At 37.1% G+C, this 22057-nt stretch overlaps 1 protein-coding gene across 1 annotated transcript; it reads right to left on the bottom strand.

The window, feature by feature from the left end:
- Positions 1-3310: 3310 nt before the first annotated feature.
- Positions 3311-17314, bottom strand: LOC149047203 (uncharacterized). Its single transcript, XM_089204892.1, has 15 exons — positions 16946-17314; positions 15516-15570; positions 14030-14110; positions 13035-13073; positions 12199-12321; positions 11923-12002; positions 11558-11617; positions 10278-10326; positions 10054-10074; positions 8946-8999; positions 8507-8542; positions 8039-8086; positions 6087-6122; positions 5435-5575; positions 3311-3904 (listed from the first exon to the last, which is right to left on the bottom strand). The coding sequence occupies exons 1-15, from the start codon at positions 17132-17134 to the stop codon at positions 3462-3464; spliced, it is 1455 nt and encodes a 484-aa protein (XP_089061018.1). The 5' UTR covers positions 17135-17314; the 3' UTR covers positions 3311-3461.
- Positions 17315-22057: the final 4743 nt, after the last annotated feature.

Raw genomic sequence — 22057 nt, 5'->3', positions numbered from 1 at the left:
TGAAGCGATTCACGAAACAGGCTTGTCGGGAAACGTAGTTACGTCCTTTTTTCCCCTCATAATATTTATTCTGCTCTGCTTCAACGTATTGAGCACTGTTCCACGCGAAAATCGACTCGCAAACTTCCTATATATATATCTATATATATATATAGATATATATATATACATATACCATCTGAGTAAACGAAATGAGGGGAAAGTGACCAACTAAAAATGGCAGACTAGTAGGCAATTTTTACTGGCTACTGGCACTTTTTGCACTTTGGCTTGTTTTAAATATAGTTGTAAAACTTGTCTTCATTGCATAGCGTAGCTAATGTTGATTCAGCAATCAGAGATTATGTCCAGCACAAATTTTAATTGTTGGCGATCTTCAATACATTAATCTCCTGTCCATAGTAACAGAGCAAAGTGTAATGTGTCACCTTTCACAAGAAAAGAATTCTTGATGCTCATTCGGTTTCTTGGCTCATTTCATATTTTCAATGTTTCTTATAATCAGTCAAAGGCAATTTTGCCTTTTTGGAGCAAGCTTTGCTTGAAATTGAGCATAAGCAGACTGTTGTCACTATTTCCTTTGTTTTCAATGACTTGGCGAATGCCTTAGGTAGTACTTGCTGAAAGTTCATATTTTGATGATATCTAAAGTGGCAGTATGAGTACATGTATTCTCACATCCACTAGAAGAATACTCAATGCTGCTCTAAGGCTCTTTTCAGATTCACAAATCAAACAAGATCTATATTCTTGTACAGGAACTGGACCATTTGTTGCCTCTATGTTATTTTGATATTTTCTGTGCTTTAAATCAGTCTTGATCATAAGCTGCCTTACGTTATCACATTTGCAAAGTCATTGAAAAGGGAAGCTTTACTCACAAGTGTCTCTTGGGTGTAGTTTCTAGCAATGCTTTCACTGTTTAGAAGTATACTGGTTTAGGGAAGATATCTATTTTAGAAAATGGTTGAATTAATGTTAAATATGTATGTATGTTGTTCTATTCTTTCACATGATGTTCCAATTTTGCAATTTAGTGTTAACCACTGAGTTGAAAAGGTAAATTTGCCACCGTAAAGAGTTGAAGGGCTGACGTTTCGAGCGTTGACCCTTCGTCTGACGAAGGACGACCTTTGGCTTCCTGGAAATTACGACTCGATTCAAACTTCAGATCCCACGGAACGAATAATTGGGAATCCGTCCTGACGTAAACGTAAACTACCTCTCAAAATTATGAGCCAAAGTTGAACATCGACAACCAGGAGGTACATGTAAGAAGCTTGAGTGATACTTTAGAACCAAATTTGATTTACTACAGTCCGTTCATTTTCTTCACCGGACACTGCTCCGCATCACAGATGACCGCGACTGCAAAACAACAGCATAGAATATATATTTTCGAGACGAAGGCAAAGCAAGCTGAATGGTGGTGTCGTCGACGAAATCAGGACGGGGGGAGAACACGAATCTAGGCTTCATTTGCGCATGCCATGTTTTGCAAATTTTCGATAGCCGTCCTAGCTCATTCCGTCTTCGGATCTTAAGTTCTCAATTTATTTACAAGTAGGCTAAATGTGTTTGCCTTTTGCTTGTTTGTTGTAAACGTTTTAGTTATGGAGGTATTTTTTACCAAATTTAAAGTAAAAGCGACTAGAACCATATTTATCTACATTTTTGCAAAAATAACCATCATTCACAAAAACTAGCATTGTTGGCATGCTGCGAATATTAGAAGAATTCCCAAGGAAATTTGTTTTTGGCTAAAACAAAAGAAAATTACAAAAAATCCACAGACTTCTCGTTCGCGATATTGCTGTACTTGTCGCAGGTCAACTCACAAGGCTCCTCCATATTTACATAAAGATGATTACGAGCTTTATAACAGATTCAGCCGATTTCAACCGTAAAACCAAGTGTTTCTCCCCACTTCTTGCGTGCTCTAGCAGCTTTCTAAGTGCTTTACAACAGAACAGAGCACATTCAAGGCTTCTCTATTTGTTTTATAATAGAAGATCCGTTAAATTCCCCGCGCATTACTTTCAATTTTCAAAATAACAACAATAACAGTGTCGTCAGCATGCTCTATACTCTCATAAAGCATGTCACAATAAGCCGATTCGAATCCCTGTTAGAATGTTTCAAATAATCTGATTGGCTGTACAAGACTAAAGCTGTCAAAAATGTCAAACCATCAAAGTTCAAAAACCATCAAAGTTCATATTCTGCAATAGCTTACAAACTAAAATAGTTCGGCATGTCGAATTTAACACTTTTGCCTGAAGTTTTTTAGTTTCTAATACAGAATCTGAAAATAAAATGTTTAATGAAACTCGGCCCAATCGTGGCCCACAAAAATACGCAAGTTATTTCACATGACAAGTAGAAAACAAACTGCTCAAGGCGAGTGTTTTATGGATGAACAACAGCCGAATTCCGACCTCAGCATGATCGCAGTCGCTGTGACACCGTCATGATCAGAATGAATTTTAACAGTTATGCCAGGTTATATTTTTCATCATTCCCTGTTTTGTTTTTGAACCCGAAACTTTATATACTAAACAAGTCTCAGCTGTATTTGATTTTTATTACCGCACGTAAACTTGCAATTTAACTGAGCGTGAAAAACTTTAAAACTCATACTGTCCATTTTGTTTTATCGTTGAGGATTTTTGTCTCTGCTCACGTTACAGTAACGTAAATTACTGCATCTGGCATTTTTGCAAACCTTTGCTCGCTTGTTCCGAAATTTCACTTTCAATTAACGAAAGAAAAGCTAGAAAGAAGTCCCGGAAAAGGTCGGACATAGTACAATTTGGCAGATAGCGTGACAGCTTTAGCTCAGTTCTATGCTCTATACTCTCATAGAACACGGTATTTTAACCAATGACAGCATGTGTTATATCCGAACTTTATTATAAATTCTTCCAAAACTACTACTGATACGAGACATTAACATTCATGTGAAAATTGCATATTAGATTGAAGTAAACATGTTATTTCATCGGGTAGCTACCTTTCACGAGGTGGCTTTTAAACATCTCACCGGAAACGGATAGAAATTAATGACGAACCAAAATAGGTGTACGTGCAGCACATAGCAGGTGCGAGAATAGAGACGACATGTCGGTCGCAAATTAGATTTGTAACACGGTAATACAGAAATCGAAATTGCTGCTTTCTAAACGTTTTAAAGTGCGCGTTTCTTCAAATCAAGTTGATTTCAGTGTCTAGAGAATACCATCCAATTAAAGTCACCATTCCGTGCCTCTTAAGGCACGAGGCTTTTTATAAATATGGTTATTTCAATGTAAACATGCATAAAGCCTATTGCTTGATGATAAGTCCATCAAGTTGCTTTCGTACGGTGCTCCTAGGTGGTTAATAGCATGATTTTACCCAAGACGGTATCATCTTTCTCGCCACAATACCTCACCATTCTAAGTATCCCTTGTATCATTTGGTCATTGTTCTAGTAAAAATCTGGTGGACGTCAAGCTTTTTACTAATTTTTTCTCCCACGTTTCTTTATCAGTGTACTTTGGATAGTCTATGTAACTCCTTTTTCGGAGTTCCCTGGGTAGTTTCTTATTATGGACATCGTCAAGTTTGATTACTACGAGGCTGTCATCTTTCTTTTCCATAAGTCGATGAAGAGCGTAATCTAGTTCTGTGCCACAATAGTTACTATTGAAAAAGTGAGTGGACACAACAGCAATATTCTTCTTACACTTGTAAACGCTGTCAACCATATTTTGACGAAAGGGAACTCCAAGAAGAAAATCTCTGTAATGAACACAGCACTTTAAACCGTACTTCTCCTCAAGAGTTGGAATAAGAGTTCTTACCACCCAATCTGCGTCTTCGGAGCTGTATATAACAAACGCATCGTATTCAAACTGCATGTCTGAAACATGAAATAATTGGATATGAAACATGCACGGTAGAACTAACAGAAACGCAGATATACTGAAACAATTAATAAATACTAAGTGTGGAAAGCGCCGCCATCTCATTGGTGGTTCAACTTTGAACAGTAGCCTGCAAGAAAACCTTCATAATATTATCGATTAATTGAAGTAACCGGACTGAAGTTATCTTACTCTAACACGGTTATCGAGATTAGGAGCCTAGCTGGAAGATCTTATTGATTTTCCGCCAAAAGATTGTCTCAACGCCGAATGACAACAAAATCACTGAAAAGCATCATATACAACGAGTTATGCTTGCTGAAATGAATTAAAATTTAACGATGCTAAACCAAAATAACCGAGAAAAATTACACCATCTATATTTACGAATTTTGGGCAGTGGCTATCTGATCCTCAATTAATGATACAGCAGGGTTTGGAACATTCCTACCATCTCAGACTCCCATCTTAGACCCCCCCTATCTTAGACCCCCCATCTCGGACCCCCCCTTTCAGACCACCGATGCCAACCCCCCATCTCAGGCCCCCATCGTATCTTAGTTTCCCAAATCTTAGAATTTTATCCTTGACTAGCAGTCTCAGGCACCAATGTCAGAGATTCAAGAGGCAAAGTTCGAACGGACGAGCGACATTGCTAATAAGGAATGACATGCAATTAGCTTTCTGCTCAAACTACGAAATCAGTCATTAAACATACAAGATAAGACCCCACGATTTTAGCTCGAGACAACGAGACTGCAACATCAGGTCATGAACATTGATATACCATATCAGACCCCACGCGCGTGTACATGACCACAACATCAAATTCAAAACTTTAAATTTAACGTAGCAGTAATGCTTTTTGCCCAGAACTGCAAAATCATGTCCACAACACTGAAATTCCGTGTAGACCCCATAGTCTTCACGTGAGACTACAATATCAGCTCCTGAACGTTAAATACACCATGTCAGACTTCTTGCTTTTCTCAAGACTATGACACTAGGTGGCAAGCATTGAAAATACAATATCCGACTCCACGCTTTTCGTGAGAGGCTGCATCACCAGGTTGGGAGCATTAAGATATACCACACCAGACCCTGTATGGTTACAAGACTACAACCGTGACATTAGGGGCTTGACATGAAGATTAACACATTGGACCCCAAAATTTTCGCGTAATACTTAAACATGACGGCCCACATGTTGGAAAAACCATACCAGACCCTGCACGATTCTCATAGGACTACAACAGCTGGTCGCGAGCATTGAAAAATACCTTATTCCACGCTTTTTCGCGCGTAACGCGTAGGAAAATAAATCTAGTATTTACTATTTTAGCTCGTGCGGTGCTGCTCACTAGTTTATCGTTTAAAAAAGTATCAGAAAAAGAGACACAGACAGACAAACAGACAGAGGACAGACACGGACAGTCAGAGCATATTGCATGACTGCGCAAAACAGAAGTCAACCGCAAGTGATCCCCTTGATCTCTATCATCACAGTTGGCGATTTGAACATGTACCTGTTAAGGAGACAGATGGTTCCCTTGGTTTCGGTTTTTGTCGACGGCAGCGCAAGTGAACGATCAAAGCAGCCACAATGATAACGAATACCGAGATGGTAACAGTTGCAAGTACATAGGCAATCATATTATTTTTATGACCTGAAAGAGATGACGAAATAGCATATCAGTGAAAGCATCCTCGGCAGTGTTTCTTTTCCATCTTGGAATCGCATAGTATTCTAGTGGAGAATGAAAGGAAGAACCAAATAGTGCAAACGAATCTAATAATTGTTTGTAAATCGTTTTCTCTGCAAAATTTGTTTATTATTAAACAGCAGTCGTCGATTTTATTTCAAAGGCTCAATTATCGCACCTATGAAATATAGCTCTACATCGACTGGCACGAAAAGTTCCTTTGCATGTAATGTCCGATGCAAATTTTTAACGCATATCAAGTTTGATCGGTATGATTTAAACAGGTAAAGGTATCTTAAAATCAGGGTAAATCATGCTTTAACATAGAAAAAATCCTTTTGAAATAAACAGAGTAATACTTTTTCAATATACCAGAAAAGCTCGTTAGAAAACTCAATTACAAACAAGAGATTTATGTCTGCAAACAAAGCTTTATTAAAGTCTTAAGGATGTTGCTTGGTATTTCCTGACAAACCTGAAGTCGCAGAATACGAAGAAGTCTTTTTCATCTCTGCACAAAGCAAAACAAAGTAAAAAAAAAGTGTAAATAGCGGCATAGGACCGAGTATAATTAAGGATTATCATAATCCATACAATATTTTTGTTTCCACGCCGTTGGTAAAGAATTAAATCCAAGGGAAGAAAAGCGTTTTCTGGTTTTTACAGAACAAGGACATATTTGCCTATTCGTTAAGTCTTACTTTAGAACTAAGAAGTGAACATTTCACTCAGCAAACAGTAAGGTGTTTGTATTTTTTTTCCCCCAGCTCGTTGCAAAATATTTCAAGGACAGTTCAAAGACAATTCAATAGCCTCCATTTGGCGCGAAAATATGCTCGTATAATCATATGCTCCTCGAAGCTCACAGTTTTCCTCGAGCTTCGCGTTCGGAAAACTGTTATTAAGAATGGTGTCTGGAAAACTGTTATTAAGAATGATGTTCGGAAAACTGCAAATATCTCGGAACACATAATGTCTGCGGACAAATATCTGTGCACTTTAGTTTCGTGCTAAATAAGGCCATTGTTTATATATCAAGCGTGTTTTCAGCAGTTGCCAATATGTCTGTGTCGCGTAGCAAGATCGAAATCCTTCGATCAGCAGTGGACCGGAGCTGCCCCACTTCGTTTTATAAAGAAAAATCATCGGCAACAAAGCGTTATTAAGAATGGTGTTCAGTATTTTCTGACAAACTTGAAGTCGGAGGAGACAAAGAAGTCTTATTAATTGAGGTAATTGCATGGAACCGGGGGAAGTAATAAAAAACATCACGCGTTTTTTCAGAATCTGCTGTAGTTGCAAAGTCGCGCAGCAAGATTGAAATCCTTTGATCAGCCGTAGATTTATACTACTTCTAGCTCGATTCAAAGAGAATAATCATCGTTAACAAAGTTTTATTAAGATTTTAAGAACTGTGTTAAGTTTTTCCGACAAACCTGAAGCCAAAGGAGACGTAGAAGTTTCATTGACCTCTGTATAAAGCAAAAAATGAAAATAAGAATTGGTAGTCGCATGGAGCCGAGTAAAATTAGGAATAGATATCACGCGTGTTTTCAGAAGTTGTAGAAAGTGCTCGAGTCACGACCAAGATCAAAATCCCTCGATTAGCCGTGGAGCTGCCCTATTGATGCCTGCATGAAGTCGGAGGAGACGAAGAAATCTTTTTAATCTCCGTATTTAGCAGTTACTCACCCATACTGAGGTGAAAATGGTTTAGTATATACCCCAGAAGACACCAGAAAAAAAAATTATTTTTTTCAATATAACGAAAAATGGTCAGAAATTAAACTTGAAGCGCAATTTTCTCTCATCGGTTGCTCGGAGGTGAATAGCACTAGCTATATTAACATCCCAACCAGCCAATCAGCGCGCGCGAAAAGAACTATTAACTTGTGTGGTATATTGAAGAAATGTAAAATGGTTTCCGCGTTTACATAGCCTGATGTAAACACGCGGGAGGTTGGGAGAACACGAGATAAGCGTAGGAAACCACGACGCGAAGCGGAGTGGTTTCCAGCTTATTGAGTAAACACGGAAACCATTTTATATTTCTTTTATAAAATAACTAATGAAAGAGGAGCGAAAACCGTGTTTACATACGCTCATGTAAAATGGTTTTATGGCCAATCAGAGTGCGCGTACTATTTGAATTATTTTATATAGTAAAAAGCACCATAGGAAAATAAGTAAGTTGATCGCACGGGGTTGCGTAAAGTTAAGGATTACTATCACTATTCATTAACAATATCATTATTCATGCAATTAGCTTTCTGAAATTTCTGAAATTTCCCGAACCGTGCAACAAGATCGAAATTCCTCGATTAGCCATGGAGCTTTCTACCTCTACCTTGATTTAAACAGAAATATCATCATTTACAAAGTGTCATTACTTTTTTAAGAATGGTGTTAAGTATTTTTCGGACAAACCTGAAGTCGGAGGTGACGAAGAAGTTCGATTGATCTTTGAAGAAGGAACTATATAATCAAAAAGTAAATAGATAAAAATAAAACCGACTTAATGTAAAACTGCCACGTTATGGCTGCTTCTTGAAACGTAACGAACGGAGTTGCAACCAAACGACCATAAACTTTGTTTAATCACAATTAAGTGAGAGCGACGACACTTGTCAGTCTAACAATACTCTTCTTACTTGAGATAACATTTAGTACAAGAAAGATAATAATCTGAACACGTGCTTTGAAGATAAAACTCGAGACTGGAACTATAAAAAGAAAAAATGGCAATAATATTATGTAATTGTTTCTGAAGTTCCCGTCTTTCCATTGGTCCATATAAAGAGAGCAAAGATCGAAACTTAATCAACTTCGACAGATAAACAAAAAAAGATACAATAGGGTATAGAAAATACTCTTAAAAGTCTTTTTTCGACAGACCTGGGATCCTAGGAGTTGTTGCATTCGGGTCGTGAGCTGTGTATCAGGAAGAGATAAGTAAAGTGAAAAAGTCATACAATATTTCAACATCTTTAAAAACTGTGAGCCATCACCTGGTTTAAAACTAGATAGCCGAGATTTTCTCGCAAGAGATTATCCTCTGGAAGAGGTCACAATTAAATGGCACTCAAAATTTTACAGATTTAAAAAAAATAGCCGCCAATAACAATGATTACAAAAATACCAACAGCAATAACCGAGCGCCTGTCCTTTCAAAGTGCGTTAGAAGGTTGCTGACAATAAGTTTTCTGCTTTCTTCCTTGGTTGCGATTCGCGTTTGCTTTAAAAGGGGTAATGCTAAGTCCAATATACAGATGTATACTTATACAAAGAGAAGCTTTCGTAGTGACTGTTTCTGCTAACAAAACCAGCAACAAACCTGAATCAGGAGTCGAAGAAGGGCCAGTTGCCTCGTGATTGATTGGCTTCGCCTCTATGAATACACAAATTTTTCACTCTTATGAAGTGCATCTGACCCAAGCCCTACTTGTGAGTTAAAACATTAAATTGAAGAGCCCATAAAATTATTATTGGCTGCTAAACAACTTAAAAAACCATCACGTGGGTAAAATACATTTACAGAATAAGCACAAGATATAATTATAGTTTATAATCTCTTGGTGAACATCATAGGCTATACATCTACCCTGAATATGTAAAATGCTGTCTCGATTCTACATGCTGAATTAACTTTGGTAAGCTTTTTCAAGCGTTTAAAGTATTATACGTGTGATCAAGGTGGTCAGATGTTGCAGGCTGGCTTATTGTTTTTCCAAGAAGCTGGCCATGAATAAGAAGTGTAACTTTGTGGGCGGGCTAGAAACAACTCCTGAATATTTTAGCGTGTTCCAATATTTACCTTGTTATGCTTAGTCATGCTCTATCGTGCATATTGATATAAAGGATATGATGTAATTATGATATATTTATTGTTCTAGACTATTGCACATATCTTCAAAGATAAAGCTTATGCACTGATCCATTCAAAGCTACAACATCCCCCTCCCAGGCAACCCACGGGACATTTGACCATCGTCCGTGCCTGAAGTGCAGAAAATTTGAACTTTTCCTGTGTGGGGTGGGGAATTTGAACCGGAACTGTCATTTTTCTAGCGGAATACATATATTTTGATATGGAGGTGTTTAAAGGAAAAGAATTTCGAAGTAGCTCTCGTGAGCAGATTGTACAGAACATCTCTGATCAGTTCCGGCACTTGGGTGGGGCATCTGAACACTCAGTGTTGAGCGGGAATTTGAAGGAACCAATCTTCAAAAGTTCAAACGCCCGAGAATGTTGCCCGGGTTTGGGTGCAGATGGGAGGGTTTGAAGCTTCGAACTGATCGACGCATTTTCATTCTGCTGTTAGTATCAACCGATTAACTTTTAAATTAACAGTTGTGTTTCATATTTCAAGTGACCACCACAATACGCATTTAGAAATACTTATATATAGATCTTTATTTATAAATTTCATCGAAATACCCACCTTTACATGGGATGCGACAAACTGCACAAAAAAAAAGGACAAAATTAGACGAGGAAAAAAGAAAGAAAAGAGTTAGACAGAAGAGACAGGACATACTGATGTGTGATGTGGCAGCCGCGTTGAGCCTTTCCTCGTTTAGAAATATGTAATTCAAACATTATTAATGCCCTTGGCAGTCTCTGTACGCTAATAAAAAAAAACGGTCTCGGTTAGAGGCAACTAACCTATGTCAAAATCCGCAGGGTTGTCACTAGGGAATGGCCGGGCAAAAACCTTAAAGAAAAAAAAAAAGACAACAATGCCACACTAAATTTTCGGCGATTCTGGAACACGCCACAGTGACCCTTTGGTTGAGCTTAGCTATGACATTAGTGAGTAAATTTAAATAATGTGTTAAGACATTTTGGAATACAATTTGATAATGGAGAATCTACCCAAGTCAGAATCTATTTACAAATTAACAAGTCGAATTGCCTATCTCAGGCGCTGGACCTTCGCTCGGCCAAGATTTTTCCACCACTAGATTTTTTTGTGCTGTTTTCACCCGCCCGTCGTTTAGACAGGACGTTTGCTAAAAATTGCTTGATTACTCGGGACGTTTCCTAAAATTGCCTCATTTACTCGTAAGGGCTTTCTAATATTGGCGCCAAGACATACAAGAATTAAACTTCAAAGGCATTATCAACCCCGTGCGGTACTGCACAAAATAATCAAAGGTAAAAAACACAGATATTACATTACATTATTGTTTCAGGAACCGAGTGGGGTCTTTTGTTGAAGTGGATTCAGTGAACGCTGTACCACTCCACAGAGTTGGATTCATACTACTAATATGTAGATTTAGCCAAGCCTAAAAGCGGAGCTCGCATTTTTTTTTTCCCGTACGTCTCAAGGGCACAACGCCTTTCCCCCGCCGGGAATAGAACCCCCCTCGTCCGACTTGGAGCCCAATGCACTGACCACTGGACTACTGGACAGAGCCGTGGCGTTGGCGTGCCCGCGGTATAGTTGACGCATGTTAAAAGTAGCACCTTGTACGGTCGTACATCCAAATTTTTTCGCCTTAATGGGTTACTGCTATTTTGTATAGTTATGGGGCTACGCTCTGCGAGCTCCGCTATGATATGTCATTCATAATAGTTTTAAATTTGCACAAGGTATTCGGCCTATACAGTCGATGCTTCAAGCCTTAAGTCTGTTTTCTTAAAAAAAAGCATGAAACCTTCGAACAACCGTAAATGCTGCTTCATAGGTCCCACTGTCAAACCCCAATCAAACCTTTATATTTGATATGCCTAAAAGTGCAAAAACCAGAGTAAAACGGATGCATAGGGCTTAAAACGCATTTCCTTTCCCGCTTCAAAGGGCTCCTCAGATTCCTGCGTCGCTCTAAATTCAAGTTTTCTGCTATCGAAATCGACCGTAATATTGTTTTAAAGTTCCTAAGCTTATCTTCCCCTCATCAATTTTTATTTGTTAAATACATAAAATTGGAAACACTTACAGAGAAGAAGAAATTAACACCTCTTGTCAAATTACTCTTTACCACAAAATTCGTGACATTCTGAAAAAGATGTCATGGTTGCATAATAATGAATAACCTCAATGTGTCTCTGCTAAAAACAAAAAACACTTTTCCCTCGCACCTAACATCTAGGGCCGATGTTTGAGGCAAAACCAAGTACAAAAGTCGATTAAAAGCATAATTACGAAAGGGTAAAATTAATAAATTAACTTGAAGAAGTTGTAAGCATTCTAAGAAATGCAAGCTTTCAGTTGCTCCATACTTTTTTCAGCAAAAGTTTGAACTAATTTTAAACCTAGCCATTATGAATATCATTTAAATCCCCAGATGTTAGCAATTCTTACCTTATCCAAGTTCACGCATTTGAAGTTTTCCTTTGCAACTTGGTACATCACTTTGTATCCATCCCAGATGAGATTGTCATCTGTAATAAAGACCACATGCGAACTATCTTTCTCGCACAAACAAAGCAACCTTTTACCAACGCAAATGGATAATTACTGGTTTTCGAAAAGATTTGCCGAAAAGGCTAAGCAGAATTGGAAATAATTTGTCTTGTCCGAGCAGGAATCATTTTTCTTGATTGACATGTGACACCATTATATTGTTACTCTACATACCTTGCAAAGGTATCCACGTCACGTTCAACATGTATGTTCCTGTGTTGTTAAGTTCCTGGAATCTCACTAACTTCATGTTAGGCTTTATCAAAGTGGAATTCGTTGTATACCCCAAATGGCAATCTTTGTTTGAAAAATTACAATACCATGCATTAATCATTAGAGAAAATGAAATAATTCTACTCTCGATGATGAATTTAGCACTGGTACATTCAAAATGACAAATAGCACTTGCTAAATGTGTCTGCACCAAAAAACGAATGAAACGCCGAGTTCTGAAATACCTTTAAATGACATATATTTTTTTTTAGCACAAAATGTAAGTTAACAACTCGCTTTTTAGTTTTCTTAAAGTGGTTAGAGTAGGTTTGCTATACCTCTGACTGTCAAACTAGTATCACCTAAATTTGAGAAACCAGATACAGAAGGTGGTAACGGTTTATCATACCGAGCTTTGTACAGCACCACAAAGGCCGAGTCAGCAGATTTAAGGAAACAACTAATTTTCTGCTTTCTTTCAATTACAAGTCAAATCACTTCGAAAAATATAAACAAAGAAATATAACAGGACTAAAGCAGCTGAAACAAGAACGCAAAAAAGACAGGAAACCAAAAGAAAAAAACAAACAAGCAAACAAAATACAAAACGAAAAGTCAAGTACAAAGAGACAGAAAGAAAAAAAGGGTTTTAAAAGAAATCAGACAAACTAACTAAAATCCAAAGGTGATCAAGTAAGGCAAATACTCAGCACTAAGATGGTGGTAACAAGCTGAAAAAAGAAAACACTCTGAAGTACTGGACTACTCGTGACAAAAAAGGCATATTTTTATTTTACCGTTATCAGAGCTATCTTCTGGGTGGCTCAGGGAGCTTTCTGTGCGAAAATAGCAAACAAATTGTAAGGATAAAGATCTGGCCATTATTCGAAGAGCACGGGAAAATAATTTCCAAGTTGCGATGACTTGTCCGTAATGAAATGCCAATAACGCTCTTGAACCAAAAGAAGCAGGGGGAGTCACAATGAACCATATTTCTGGTTAAAATGCAGGACGAATCGATATTGTTGATTGACCATTAGACTAAGCCACGACTTTGCACTTCTGCTAAAATACTAAGCTTGTGACGAAATAGTCAATAGTTTGTGCCTAGCAGCGATACTAGCAGCCTCTTTTTCCCTCTCAGCACTTTGTGCGAGCTTTCCGACCGTATTTAACATGCAAAGGTTAACTCATCAACCTTTGTCGGTCTTGTCTCATTGTAGCCAAAAATAGGACTTAAAAAGATGCTCAAGGCGACCGCACGTATTAACGGTCAATCAACCAGCTCGATACGTGCCTCATCTGTATGATGAATCTAGTTAAACACTGATGCAGTCAAGCAAACCTTCTCTGCTCTTTTCGTTAAACTTAGTTGAACCACTCACCTTCACTACAAATGACCTTCCCATGAGTGTGTTGACATTTATGCGTTGAATAATACACATTTTCAATTTGTTTACCTCCCCCCTTTTACCCCCTTTTTTGAAACCACTTTTACTCTGAGATTGTGACGATCACTCGGGGACTGATTGAAAACCCGGAAAAATTCAAATACAAAAAAACAGAGGTGTTAAAAACGGCTTAACTGCGATCCGATCGGCGATCTTTTGTTTTTTACACATTGTTATTAAATTTAAAATAGCACTATCTAATTAAACTTAAAAAAACTTTTGGTGTCCCAATCTAGTCATTTCTATCAACTATAGTCAACGTAACCAGCTATTATGTAAGTGTAATGCTTGGCTATTAGTAAATCAGCTTATCATCGTTTGAGGAAAACGTTTTTTGTTACCTCGTTTTTGCCTCTTGAAAGGTGGCTTCGTCTGCTGGTCGCGCGATTGTTTCAGGTTATTCACACGGGGACGAAGAAAATCTGGAATTACAGTACAAGGGAGGGGGCTTCAGCTGAGGAAGAGTGGGAGGCTGTGAATAGATTTCCCTTTTTCGGTATATAAACTTTACTGAATTCCTCGAGCTCTCAACGGCTCTCGTTTAACTAGTTATTCCACACGTGAAGTACATGTAGAAGCAAACGGAGCGTCAATCACAACATTTTCTTAAAAGCTACGATATATCGAGTGAAAGAGGGAGATATTACTTTTACCGCGACAACTTCCAAATATTGGAATCACCTTCCGCTTAAGATACGTACCTCCTCATCTATAAATATTTCAACGAATGTTTTGTTAATAATGTCTTAATTAAGTCAGATTAGGGAAACAGTTTTAACCTTTTCTTCAGAATATATTAGATCGTATATTGTGGGTAATATGCACATTAACTTTTAAAGAAGTTTTGACATTGTAATTTTTTATATATATCATTTAATTTGTAATATTTTTAAAAGACAAAATTGGCATCTAGCAAGAATTTTCATTATAGGTGTTTTTTTCACTTATTTGACCGTGGAAAATGAATGGAAATAATATATTAACACAAGTCATTCAGTAAAAATTATAATAAGCCATTTGATCATTTCTTATTCTTTTTGGCGGTCTTATCTTACAGGTATCAATTAGCACGCTCTACACCTCTTTTACTTAGAAGTGACTTTTTAGGTGTAAGCATGTAGTACTTTTCATCCTCCACACTGAATTTATAATCAGGTAATTTATACGAATAGCACGTAGCTCTTTTAGGGACGGTACCTTGTGTACGCCTTTTCTTCTTCGAATTTTCTGTTTATTCTGTTGTTATGTAACAGTCTTCGAGGACTATTTTCTCTTAGGATATCTCCTCAGCTATGATTTTAATTCTGTTTGTAAGGTTGTTATAATTTTTACCAATCTAGTTTTTGTTTCGCGCGACCTTGACCGTAAGACTAAGAAGTCATTTTGTAAAGCGTAAACATCGCGAAGTACCTACTTAGTATGCGAACTCCGCTCTGCGTAGCTTAGCGTGATTCGCTAGTTAAGTATAAAATCATGACGAAGGTTAGAGATTGACAGCTCGGTAAGCGTCACCTTTATAAGCGGTGACCCACACTTTCCTTGTTAGATCAGAGCTAGTAAACTATTGTTAGGAAATCCATTCTAACAATGTATCATTCATTAAGAGAGTCACAGCTGTATAAGTTGTTTAACTATTAGGTGTTACCCTCTATAAATTGAGTCTGATTTTAACCATTGATTGACGTTACGTTAAATCATAAAAACATCAAGCTATTTACGTGTCTCTTCCGACATTATCTCTCAATCTAGCACGCCAAATTGTTATATCCGCTACATCTCATACAGGATAGTATACTATTATTTCACTTCTTTTTACTATTTACTTACTCTTCAATACAAAAACTCGACATTTGTCGTAACAACACTGATGACGTCCGTGTGACTGCACAAAAGAAAAACAGGAGAATATTGTTAATTCGTAGAAAGGTGACAAGAGTCTGTACTATAGATTTCTTACAGGCATACAGTGAATTGTCCTAAACCGAAACAAAAAGATCATGGATTTGAGACTGAGCATGTTTGAATTTCGAATAGAGTTTTCTCCAAGTAGTAAGTGGTGTTGGTGTTTTATGTGTATGGGATGGCATAGGATGGTATGTTTTGTTATGATGCATTTTTATGCAGTAGTAGTCAAAAATGAGGATCAAAAAAGCCTTTTTAATCCTCTGGGTTTCTGATTTTAGTGAAAAAACCTCAAACTTAAACAAGTTTTGATCTTGAATCGGAGGCTAGATGGTAACTATGGTGTTCAAAGAGCGAATATTGTAAATAGCCGAGTATTAAAAATGAAAAGCGTCGAAAATGAAAAAAGCAGGCTTGCAGAAAGTGGAAAATGTAGAGGTTGGGAAATAAAGAGAGAGGAATATTCGGAATATAGAAAATAGGAAGTATAACAGCGGATATTGTCATTTTATTTCTTGATGTACCCCTACTGCGTACAAGCAAAATATTCTTCAATTGTGTTTCTTTTTTTATCTCCCAATCTATTTTGTTTTGTTTTTGTCGGTTTATTAATTTTTTTTCTTTCCAATGGTGGAATAGGTTTTACAAATTCACATTTTTTTCGAAATATAGAAGGCAGAAATTGGACTGAGTGATTAAGTCGAATAATTTGCGTTTACGATTGTTCTAGACCCAATTATTCACCCGTTATTTTCGGAGGTAAACTTTTCACGCGTAATTAGCCCTCAGGGTCTTTTGATATTTGCCCGTTAATCAGTTTGAATCTATTACCGTCATTTTCAACATTTTTTCTTTTAAAATGTATGATATTTTCTTCCTTTGAGAAGTAGGGCCAATCCAGGTCATTGTTTGCCAGTTTTTCCTAAGTAAATAAACCACCGCTGCTGGTTCTTTTCAAATGAATTTCATCCCGTTAGGGACTAAACTTGAAAGGTCGCTCTTTGTTTATTTCTGAATAAAGGAAGTGTGTTTTCTCATATCAACAGCTCATAATCTAGCTGAATCTTTTTTCAAATGCATGGGAGGCAAATTTGTACCGATAGTCGAGCTAGCTCAGATGAGGGTCTCACATCGACATGCTTTGAGCATATAAACATGTTCGCAGAGAAGGACAGTTTCCTTTAAAAAAATACGAAATTGGAAATTTTGAAAATTTTAACACTCGTTATTGAACTATATTGTCTACGAATTATAGTTAAAATCTCGTACATGGAGCTTTTGCCAACATTCTTTGAAAATAGTTGTTCATTGAACTAAAATAAACACCACTATAAGTGAAGGAATTGTTAGATTACCTCTTTACTTGATATTTCCGTTTCATTTTCTTGCCAGCTGAGGTTACATGTTCTCAAACAGAGCTTTATCTGCCCAGCTATCTTAAATTCATCAGGAATTCTAGAAGAGCTTCGACAATGCACGCATATGATTGAAATCTCGCTCCAAATGGACAAAATGAAAATACTTTTGAAGAACGATTCCCGCATCGCTTATCGTTGTGCTTCTTGTTTGCTCTAGTATAAATGAACACTCCCATAAGAATGCTTGAATGACGTCCACAGCATGGTGCGGTAAGGTTAAATTAACCTGTTCAGTCGCTCGAACACGTAATGGTTGTCATGAGCAAGTTTCGCTCGCTCATGATGCGTCAGAGGATGACACGGGTGACAGCACATCACGCAAGAGGTCAATATGTAGATTGGAGAAAACTATAAATATGAAAATTTAGGAAAAATATTAAAGTTTGAAATAATGAGAAACACGCAACGAGACTGAGCAAGGATGGAGATTATTAATACTGATTTTAAGCAATAAAATTGTAAAATGCAATGTAAATAGACTGTGACGAAGTGGCCTCTATTATTCAGACGTCAATTGATGATGATATGAAATTTGTACTGAATGCGCTTGGTAAACAGGTAGTCACCAAGACGAAATTTTGTAGAAAATGAATTCAATTGTTTATCATTTGTCGCAATATTCCTGCAAACTATTTCTTTTGAGATGTCTTCAGAAGCAACGTTACTATCTCTTTAGTTTATTTTGGGATAGAGTAAATTTTAATCTGATCAAATAAAGTATCAATATATAAGCTTGTTTTGTCAAAAGAGATTCAAAGATGAAATGAAAAGATCAGAATAACATGAATTGAGAAACTTTGATTTATTAACAAGGACAAACCCCCTCTATCTAGTGGCAAGTTCAAATAATCTATCGTTTTTGAAGACCTAACGCGAGCAAAGCTAACATTAATGAATTACTGATTAAAAGACAAAATCATCATAAAACTCATTTGAAATGTTAAAATTCCTAGGTATGTCCTTCCACGCGCCAAGATATGCTGGTACGTAAGTCAAATCGGAGTAATTGGTCTGTGTTATCTTAACTGGCTGTCGAATGATTTAGACAGCCGCCTTCTCACTGATTTGTACGCTTCCTAATGATGCAACTTTTGCCTTGCCTGGTAGTTCTTGCGAGCGCTCGTAAAATGGCTTACAATCATATTCACGATTAGCATAATTGCCTCATTATCATCATCCAGTTAATGGTTTGAACCCGGGGGTAACATGCGACTAATGGAGTTTGATCGTCCGGGTGAGTGTAGTCCAGAGAACGACTGTTATCGGTAGTGATGACCGTCAAGTCATTTGACTCTGATAATGAATTCTACTCAGATTGTCGAAACGTTAGTCACCACCACCGATAACAGTCCTTCTCAGGACTACACTCACCTGAACGATAAAACTACACTATTACATAATTACCATCGTTATTATTAGTATTACCATTAGAGTACAACTTTTAATATTACATACATACATACACACACACACACACACACACACGCACACACACATACATACTTTATTAGTATTTCCCAGGGAGCCTTTTCAATACTAAACAGCAAAGAGCATTATAATAAAAAATGGATAAAATTATAAAAAGCGGTAAATTGAAATAATTCTTTGGCATGTACGTTTTCAACTTTTCTTTAAATGATGTTAAAAGTAACTGTTTAAAGTCGTAGTCTAAATTGTTCCAAATGTTGACTGCTCTATGGAAGAAACGTCGCTGGCCTTACTTTGTCTTGCTTGGAGGAAAATCAAGGGGTTCTCTGTTTCTAGTGTTACGATAGTGAATATACTTGCGTCTTCGGAGAGACTCTCATAAATATGTGGGAGCCAGGCCCTTCATGCACCTAAATGTCATTACAGTGTCTGTAAAAGAGATGCTCATCTACCAGTAGCTATTTAATCTCGCGTAACTCAGGTGTTATGTGCTCAAATTTCTTGGTTTTTGTGCTGATTCTGCAAGCGAAATTCTAAACAGCTTGAAGCTTCTAGATGTTTGTGGCAGTTGTGCTTGACTAAACTGTAGAGCAATAGAACAATTTTCTTAGGACTAGAGTGGAGATGATCGTGCATAAAGTGTCCCTATCAAAACTGTTCCTTACCCTGTTTATTTGACAAAGTTTAGTCATGCACGATGAGGTAAGTTGATGAATGTGTTTATCATAGGTTAAGTTGTTATCTAGTATTATTCCGAGATCCTTGGCACTGGAGACAGGTATGATCTCTTTCTCCAAGAAAGAGATCGCGATTTCGTTAGGAAGCCTGTCCCGACCATAAGGAACTTGGACTTTTTAGGGTTGATCAATATTTGATTTTTACAGCACCAGGTAGCCACACGGGAACTTTCCACAAAAAGCGTAGTGGTAGGAGAAAATTTCTTGAATATAGTGACATCATTCAAATTTCCAGGCTCTTACGAGAATCTGACAGGTCTTGGAATTGAAAATGACAGCTAGAGCAGCAATAAAACAAAATTTAAAGAACCTAAGAAACTAAGCAGCCGGTCATTCAACCGACGCATTGACCGACTAGTTCTTCACATTACTATTATTACTTTTTTGTACTATCTTCTTCTTTAAAGTTCAAGGAGTAAACGTAAACGAAGCGTACACCGTTAGTTTTTCTTAGATTTTTATCAGACATTCTAATGTATTTTTCGATTTTTTATGGATTTTATCATAATTTTTGTAAATATTTTTAGTGATTATAATAAATAAAATATTTTTATTAAAAAAAATTATTACCATTAGTATTATTTATTATTATTATTATTATTAGGCGCCTTAAGCAAAAGACGTTTTCGTTGACGACTGCGACGTGACGACCGATAAGAAACTGGGGATAGAACGGCTTGAAGTTGCGGTCGCGACTGCGGGTTACTATCCTCAAGCAAAGCGCACGAAAAACGCGACGCCGCGCCGAGCGAGCTTCGCAAATTTGGTGGTAAATTCAATCTTCACAATGAAGCTCTCGATTCCTTCGCATTGTCCGGTCATGTCGAGCTTGAAGGAAACGCATGATTTACTTTTGGTTTCCTTTATTAAAAGAGTCACAAAGACAGCTCTTTAAGATACTGTGAATCCTGGATGTGTGTTCAGATTTTGCGCTATTTGGCTCCTTGCCCAACCACGCTCTTGGGAGCCAGCCTTGAATTTAAAGGGTTCACATTATAAGATTTCTCTGACCAACATGACATCTTTTTGTTCTGTGCACTCCGTCTACGAGTTAAACTATGTTTGAAAAATAACCCAACGAATTACACTATTAAAGCTTTTCTAATAATAGACACACCCCTTGTGAAATTATTTTTGCGAAAAATTACAAACTATCAGGCTTAGAAGAGTAGTTCTGCCTCGGCATATCAAAGACGGAAATTGTTTTACATTTTCGATGTTTAATGTTAAAGCGATCGATTACCATCAATTGTATACTCATTATTTTTGACGGCTAGTTTTGTTTAGTCTCGGGATTAAAAAAAACGGTTTGCGAAGAACGAAATCATCTCGTGTGAACAAGAAGCGTGTGTTTGTCTGCTTGTGAACATGGCGATTAACACACTACATTCAAAATTAATTTGAGTCGATTAAAAAATCTTCTAAGTTAAATGACCGGTTATACATTGAGAAAATCGGAAAAGACAACTAATTATTCCGTTGAAAGAAAGCAAACTCTTCGCTGGAAGCTAGTTTAGCACGCGAAAACAATTTTTGAAAAAATGAGTCTAATAATGCTTCTAGAACATTAATTTAAATATAAAATCAAACATTATGTAATTTTACTTGGCTTCCAAATTGAACTAGTCCGAAAGTAAGCTAAAAGTGATCAAAACAAAAGATTAAGTACTCAAGTGCTCGTCGCGACGTGAAACCCACGGGACAACGGCAAGTCACAACTTGTTGTTCATGCGCAGTGAGACTGCAAATAAGGTGCCTTTTATATGATTATTGTTATCATTGATGCTATTCTGTCATTATCAACACTTTCACTATTGTTATTGTTATTACTGCGTAAGGTATAATTTTCTTTATCTTACAGCCCGCGTCGCCAGAAGCTGATTGCGTGTATTTTAGCGAGAATTTTCACCGCCACCTGCCTCCTCTCTCCGAAACAATTCATTGAGACAGACGCAATATTTTCACAATTCAAGAGTTGCTGTCAATAAAGCCATAAGTGAATAAAGCGACAGCGGGTCTTTTGAGAGAATATTGCAAACTGAACTTAACAAACATTGCAAATTTTCCCTTCCACCCGTTTTTTTAATCTTACTTTGATAACGTACTTAACTGGTTAGGCACGTTCTCTACAAGCACAACGAGGAAAAAAAAAAAAAAAGATGGCAGGACGATGTAAGTTAATAGAAACCCCCAATGCAACGAACGAGAAACACAAACGATGTTTTTGATATAATGCAGTTAGAGAGTAGCCGGTGGCTGCTGGCTGACTTTCAGGTTTAAGCGTTTAGAGTGAAGGTTACAAGAATGTAAAAATCAACGGGTGTCAGCCTTTGAACATATCATCGTTCAATTAAAAGGTGAAGGCAGCGAATTGTCGGAAATGACAACACATTTGCATGTATACTCCATGCCATCGATCTTCCCTCATTTGTATATTTTCCCAATCACCAGAAATAATTTTACAAACTCAGTTGTTGCCAAGCTTCTAATTGCAAACGCAACGAAAGTAAAGATTACTCTCATTCAGGAAACTCAGACTTCACCATCCCAAAACCAAGAGGGCTTGATATTAATTTTGGTAAAACAAGCCTCAGTATATCAATATATAAAATAAGATAGGCATCGAAAAAAGCGAAATCATGCGAATCAGATATTATCCCCATAGTATCCCTAATTACACCGTTATATTTTTAGGTAGCAACTAAATGGCTAAATGTGTAAACTTTGTGTCTGATTTCGTTTTTTAAGAATGCTTAAACATCAGTTACTCGATATAGATAGACATTGTGCATGTAGTGCGTTGTTTAATCCAAATAAAAGTCATTACACAGATGTTCCCCCCTTGTTAAAAACATGTTTAAGTTAATTTACATGTTATTGGAAA

This window comes from Pocillopora damicornis, chromosome 4 (genome assembly GCF_964200805.1).
Source record: "Pocillopora damicornis chromosome 4, jaPocDami1.2, whole genome shotgun sequence".
Lineage (NCBI taxonomy): Eukaryota > Metazoa > Cnidaria > Anthozoa > Scleractinia > Pocilloporidae > Pocillopora > Pocillopora damicornis.
The sequence above is the reverse complement of the archived record's forward strand: the minus strand, read 5'-3'. Positions and strand labels throughout refer to the sequence as shown.